This window comes from Sitodiplosis mosellana, unplaced genomic scaffold (genome assembly GCF_009176505.1).
Source record: "Sitodiplosis mosellana isolate CC-2019 unplaced genomic scaffold, AAFC_SMos_1.0 Smas_scaffold_5480, whole genome shotgun sequence".
Classification (NCBI taxonomy): Eukaryota; Metazoa; Arthropoda; class Insecta; order Diptera; family Cecidomyiidae; genus Sitodiplosis; species Sitodiplosis mosellana.
Window position 1 is genome coordinate 777 of NW_022600722.1, and position 6,888 is coordinate 7,664.

The following is a 6,888-nucleotide window of genomic DNA, read 5'->3' on the forward strand; positions in this document are numbered from 1 at the left end:
AAAAATCAGAGTAATGTATAAAAATACAAACCGCATACATTTACATGCAAAACTAGTTTTTCCTGTTCATTCATAAAAAAAAATATACGAATGAATGAACTGGCCCACCAAGACATGAAAAAGAACTAAATTATACTGTTTTAAAATAAAAATTAAACAAACTTTTGTTTTATTTTCTCTTTTAATTTTTATTTTATTGATTCAAACATGTAGAAATGTACATTTTTTTTAGAGAAATAACTATTTTTGCTTAAAAAATTACATTGGATTAGTTATTAGATCACAATCCGTTTGAATACATGTTTTCGTATTCACAGAAAGCGTTTCGGTAATATTATTCATGGAAAATGCTTCGGCTGTAGTATTTTTCATTGAAAACACTTCGGTTGTATTATTCATGGAAATTGTTTCAGTGTTATTTTTATTTAAAAAATTTTGAACTTGTAAACCACCATATGACAAATATGCATTTCATTGAAGAATCGGTCTTCTTCTTCGGTTAAGGGCTGCATCGGTTTTTTATCCTCTAAAAATTCGAATACCTCGCTTGCGATTTTTTTCAATTCATTCATGAACCATTCGACGCATTTCGGACCGCGGAAACTTGCATAACTGGATTTTGTTGGATCATTTTCACACTTGAAATAATAACCAATACTGTGCACTTGATGGTGATGTTGTGCATGTGTTGAGCAATTAGCGCTGTAGACCTCTGTTTCAGGTTCTTTCAACAAAGACTCGGTATCCGCATATAAAATGAAAGGAATCTTAAGCTCGTTCTTGTAATTTGTGAACGATTCAAATTTCTTTTCATCGGATGGCATTTCTATCGCACAAACATTCTTAGTTTCACATGAAATTTTATGCTCTTCTAATTTCTTCTGTGAACTAAAATGGTTCAAACAACGATCACATATATATTTTTTTTATGTTGGTGATTATTCATCTGTGATCCAATTAATTTACTCAAATTTTTAATCCAACAATAATGTGAATGTACTTCTTCATTACGATTGCTGGTTGTTTCTGTGAGCATTAGCAAATTAATGTATTGTCTATTAATCGATTTCGCAGCAAGAAAGCATGGACATATACATTTTTTTCCGAATCGAAATAGTAAACATTTACCGCAATATGCTCATTTTGCTGCATGAATTTCTCAATTTGATTGAGTCCCACTGAAAAGTCTATTCCATCAAAATTCAGCTCGCTCGGCCACACCCGATATAATAGGTAACCGGTTCAAAACGTGGATATTCAGTTTCACATGGAAACACATATATTTCGTTTCTCAAAGCTCATGCATTTGTTTTGGTTGTTGGGAGGCTGGTTCTACGCATGCTTAACCAGTTTAGTATCCATTGTTGGGAGGAGACTTGGAATAGAATGTTGTTTTTTGGAAGGATTGAAATGATTTTTGAAAGTGGAAGTAGGAAAGTGAAAGGGTTTTTGCCGATGGTGGGGAAACCGGTTTCCCTAGAATCGGCAAAAACTATCTACTGCTGGTATTTCCAAGAAACGACGGATATACTCCTGAACTAAATCCTCTTTCCGATCTTCAAATCTTCCCATGCTGCTGCGTAGTTCTGTTCATTCAGTTGGTATCCCTTGATAGTATCCAACGTGGTTCCTTTCAGATGGCTTCGTAACTGATGAAACTTCAGTGTATCCGAAAGGTCCTTATTATCGTGGACCAAATATTGGAAGAAATCCCTGAATGACACCCATTCGGTTAAATCTCCTCCAAAGTACGGTAGTTTCAGAGTATCGATCTTCAACTGAACAACGCTTTTGTACCTCTGGTCGGTGCGCCTATAGCTGTTGCTCACGATTTTTTTTTTATCAAGATATCGTAATAAACTAAAAATATCGTTCGATATCGTTATCGTTATCGTTATTATGATGGAATCTTAATAACGCTATCAACTTTTTATCAGGATATTAACTATATTCAAATAATAACGTTATCGGATGAATCTTAATAATATCGTTTGGAAGTTATCAAGATCGAATCCTGATAATTTTTCAACATTCAATCTTAATAATCATCAAGTTCTGGAAGTGGGTTTTGGTGGATCCTCAGGATCGACCAGAACTGCTCCCAGTTCTGGAAGTGGATCTTCAGGATGGACCAGATCCGGTTTGACACTGCCCTTGGACCAGATCCGGTTTGACACTGCCCTTGGCCCATCCTGAAGATCCACTTCCAGAACTGGGAGCAGTTCTGGTCGATCCTGAGGATCCACCAAAACCCACTTCCAGAACTTGATGATTATTAAGATTGAATGTTGATAAATTATCAGGATTCGATCTTAATAACTTCAAAACGATATTATTAAGATTCATCCGATAACGTTATTATTTGAATATAGTTAATAACCTGATAAAAAGTTGATAGCGTTATTAAGATTTATCGGTTTTATGATCGGATCTCAATAATCTCTCAAAATTATTAGGATGGTTATTAAGATACGAATATGGCACAGCTATAGGTGCGCCGACCATTGGTGCCCCCATTGGTGCCCCCAATGGTACACTATATTCATCTTCATCTGAATGGGCTGTGGTTAAAATAGATTTCCCTGCGGTTAACGTTTGCTGTAACTTATCGATAGCGTCCTTTGTTCCCTTTTCCGCATCTCGTTTTACTTTCTTAATCGTCTCCTTTAAATCTTCTACGTCAAGTTTTAACTTGCCTTCTTGCTCTTGTAATTTTTCGTCAGCCGTAGTTTTAGCGTTTTTCGCATCCCTTAGTTTCCGGATTTCCAAATCCCTTGCAGAATTAGCTTCGTCACGCTCTCGTTCTGCCTTTTCTTTTTCTTCAATTGCAGCATCGATTCGAGCTTGGTGAGAAGTTGATGGCTGTTCCTTTTTTAAATTATCCAGCTGTCGTTGCAACTCATTTATTTGATGCAGTGCTTCTGATCTTGAGGTTTCTGCTTGGTCACGTAGTCGCCGGTGCTCATCTCTTTCCCTTTCGGCTGCGTTCTTTAACTCTAGCGCTTTATCAACAGTATCTTTTGCCTCTTTCTCTTTTGTTCCATGCGTGGCCATGTGGTCGTCTATCCAACGTTTGTTTTCTTCGAGCGCTCTGGTTAGAATTCCGTTACTTAGGTCCGATTCTTTATCATCAATTCTCGTCGCTAACTTTGTGCGCTGTTGCTGTATCAATGTAGCCTGAGCTAGTGACACTTTTGTTTTGTCAATGCTGATTTAGACTTTCTTTATGCTCGGATTTTTACTTTACTAAGAATGGAATAACCTCTTTCGCTCGCTCTTTACCTTTTGTTCACATATACGCCACTGATTCTTCTCTCTAAAACCTTAACTCAATGACAAAATGCAACGAATTGTACGTTTTTGCGATTCGGCAATGTATTCACTTATTTTCTAACGCTCACTTAAACTATACGGGGATCGATGTGGCTTCTTGGGGATGATTGGTGACCGTTCGGTTGACTCCAATGCGGCTTCACGATATTTTCCAGTAATTTGGGCGATTGTGGTAATGTGAGCTGCAAAGTAATACAATATAACAGTGGAATGAAGCAAGAGAGAAATGAAATAACAACTTGTTCTGTTGGCGTTAGTCGCGAGACTGAAACATAATGCACTTTAGTAAAACATTATTCATACGTGACAATTCTACATTTTACATTCTCCCCGAATTGATACATTTCTTTGTTTTATTATCCTGCATTTACATTATTAGGATTTGCGTTGTTAACATTTCGATTATTATTCTGCTGGTTGTATTTTCTTTTTATATTCTTCTTGAATTTAACGTATAGGTAAGTCCCTATCTTAAATACTTCAATGGCATACATGAAATACATAGCGTATAACATTTTCACGTTCAACTCTGCCTGAGTGTGCGCATCTTTTGCTTGCTGTTGGATCACCACATTGTTGTTAACATACCCGGTTGATTCCACAACTTTTTCCTCAGTTCTTTCCTCGGAACTACCAAATATGCCCATTCTATTTAATTTAAACAAAAATTACAATTTATGAACTTAAACGGGTAAAATTATTCCAAATGAACTTTATATGGTCCTTTCACAAATAATACGTACTTGAAAATTGAAACAATGACAAAATTGACAATACTATTCTCAAAATGATTCAAATGTTAAAATTTTATGTTGACTCTTCAGATGCCAATAAATGAATGAATTATTGATAATTTTGAAAACCTGACAAACATGAACATTTTACAAAAATTGTTTACTGTGTAGAATACCAAAACTGAAAATGAACTTTATTCTCAAAAATATATACCAGTCAGCAGAAAAATTTGAATATGCTATGCTGTTGTTATGCCCAACTTTCTTATTAGTTCATTGAACTGCTGTGCTGGCAAAGCTTTTGTAAACACATCAGCAATCATTTCTTTCGATGGAATGTATTCAGTAATGAAATAATCGCGTTCATACTTTTCCCTAATAAAATGGAACCTTACATCAATATGCTTCGTTCTTTTGTGGTATTCTGGGTTTTTAATCAATCGAATGGCACTGTTGTTGTCCATGAATAAAATGATTTTTAAAACTTTTGCATCCAGAATAAAATCGCTCTCGCTTTCGACCGAAATCTCTCCAACAAGAATTTCGTAAAGTAATTTTCTCAGCCAGACCAATTCTTTTACGCATTGTGCAGCAGCCATGTACTCGGATTCGGCGGTAGACAAGGAGACGGATTGTTGTCTTTCTGATCCCCAGCTTATTGCTCCATTTCCGAAGATAAAACCGTAGCCGGAAGTAGATCTTCTGGTTGTGATGCAGCCCGCATAGTCCGCGTCGCTGTATCCATGCAATTCATGTGTTTTACTACTTGAAAAAAGAATACCATGATTAAAAGTTCTTTTAAGATATTTCAAAATGCGCTTAGCTGCCCGTTCGTGTGTTACTGTTGGTTTTTCGAGAAAACGACTTGCAATGCCAATCCGGCATATGCAATATCCGGCCTAGTGCCGACTGCTAAGTACATCAAACTCCCAATCAGTTCACGGTATGGATAGTTCGATGCGTCTGATTCGTCGTAATTGAACATTGCTTGGCTTGGGTCCGCCGGTGTGGCGACACCATGACAGTTCTCCATATCGAACCGACACAACACTTTCTTCCCATATGTTGATTGATGTATGAAGATTGAGTTGTCCTCCCTTCTTTGAATTTCAATCCCGAGAAAACAGTCAACATCCATTTCTTTAATTTCGAACTGTTCTCCGAGATGTTTGATCACCGCGTTGATTTCGTTTAAATTTTCTCCAACAATTAAACCATCGTCCACATGGATCGCAAGGATGGTTAACGTGCCGTCTTTTCTGCTTATAAAAACGCACGCGTCCGAAATCGATGGGATAAAACCGAAACGCCTGATAAAGGATGTGAACTTCACGTTCCAACACCTGCTTGCTTGCTTGAGGCCGTACAAGCTTTTCTTCAGTTGATATACACGGTTTGTTCCGTCGTTGAAACCAATAGGCTGTTCCATAAAAACTGTTTCTTTGAGTATGCCGTTCAAAAAGGCAGTTTCAACATCAAATTGTCGAATTGACATTTTTCTTTGAGCAGCCATCGCCAAAATCAATCTGATTGACGTAAAACGTACCACGGGACTGAATGTTTCGAAATAATTTACCCCGTATTCTTGGGTAAATCCACGCGCTACTAGTCGTGCTTTGTACCGCATATTTTTCTTTTCTGCTTTCACTTTAAATACCCACTTATTATCAACAATTTTCTGGTTCGTTGGTCTTTCTACGAGCTCCCACGTATTGTATTTAATTAATGAGTCAAATTCCTCTTTCATGGCTAGCTTCCACTGATTACAATTTTCATCTCTTAAAGCCTCCTTGTAACCATTTGGTTCACCGACCACATAAGCGATAGCTACATTTATGTTCAACACTTCAGCATCACGAGACTTTGATCGTGTTTGCATTACGTTGCTGGTTCCGTCAATCCTGGCTCTGGTTTGATAAGTTGGATCATCTAAAGACGAATCTTTTTCTCCATCATCCACTGTCGTTTCATTCAAACTTTGATTCGGACTGTCGTTGATCATTATAACTGAATCATTCTGAGAAGTAGTTGCCTCATTGTTTTCCGCAGATTCACTCGCATTTGTTGATATTACAGCTGGCGGCGTGTTTTGAGTTAACGTCGATTCAATTTCATCATTCTCCCCTGAATCGATGTTCTCGTTTTCTTCTTCAATAGGAAAAAATTCGGCGCCTTCATCTTCAACCGCAATTCGCTCAACCCAATTCCTTGAATCGTTGGTAACAGTCGAGTCAATTGTTTTGTTTTCACTCTCCATGAAAACTACATCTCTACTTATCACAATCCGCTTAGTTTCAGTGTCATATAGACGATACGCCTTTGCATCATCTGCAAATCGTAAATAGACACATGGATATGATTTTGAATCCAACTTCTTTCGCTTCTGATTTGGTTGCCATACCATGGCCCTGCAACCAAATACTCTGAAAATTCTCATGTTACTCTTTCTTCCATGCCATATTTCATCGGGCACTGCTCCACTTGATGCATTGGGTATAACATTAATAATGCTAACGGCAGCACATACAGCCTCGGCCCAAAACTGCTTGCTCAGGCCGGAGTCAATTAGCATACAGCGTACTTTGTCCATTATTGTGCGATTCATTCGCTCAGCCAAACCGTTCTGCTGAGGCGAGTAAGGTGCAGTCTTTTCATGCTTAATCATGAAACATTTTATTTTCGTATTCTGTGCCGTTGTCACTTCGAAGCCTCTTGATTTTTCGTTCTGTTTGCGTTTCAACAAACTGTTTAAATTCCACAAACTTTGAAAAAATTTCTGCTTTTGATTTCAGCAAAAATACGAAACATTTTCTGCTATAAT

The 6,888-nt window shown here is 37.4% G+C and overlaps 1 protein-coding gene across 1 annotated transcript; it reads right to left on the reverse strand.

The window, feature by feature from the left end:
• Positions 1 to 2,502: 2,502 nt before the first annotated feature.
• LOC129572766 (uncharacterized) lies at positions 2,503 to 3,054 on the reverse strand (the record flags this gene model as incomplete). Its single annotated transcript, XM_055452866.1, has 1 exon — positions 2,503 to 3,054. A coding segment is annotated over exon 1 (552 nt), but the record flags the coding sequence as incomplete, so codon positions are not given.
• Between the last annotated feature and the right edge of the window lie 3,834 nt (positions 3,055 to 6,888).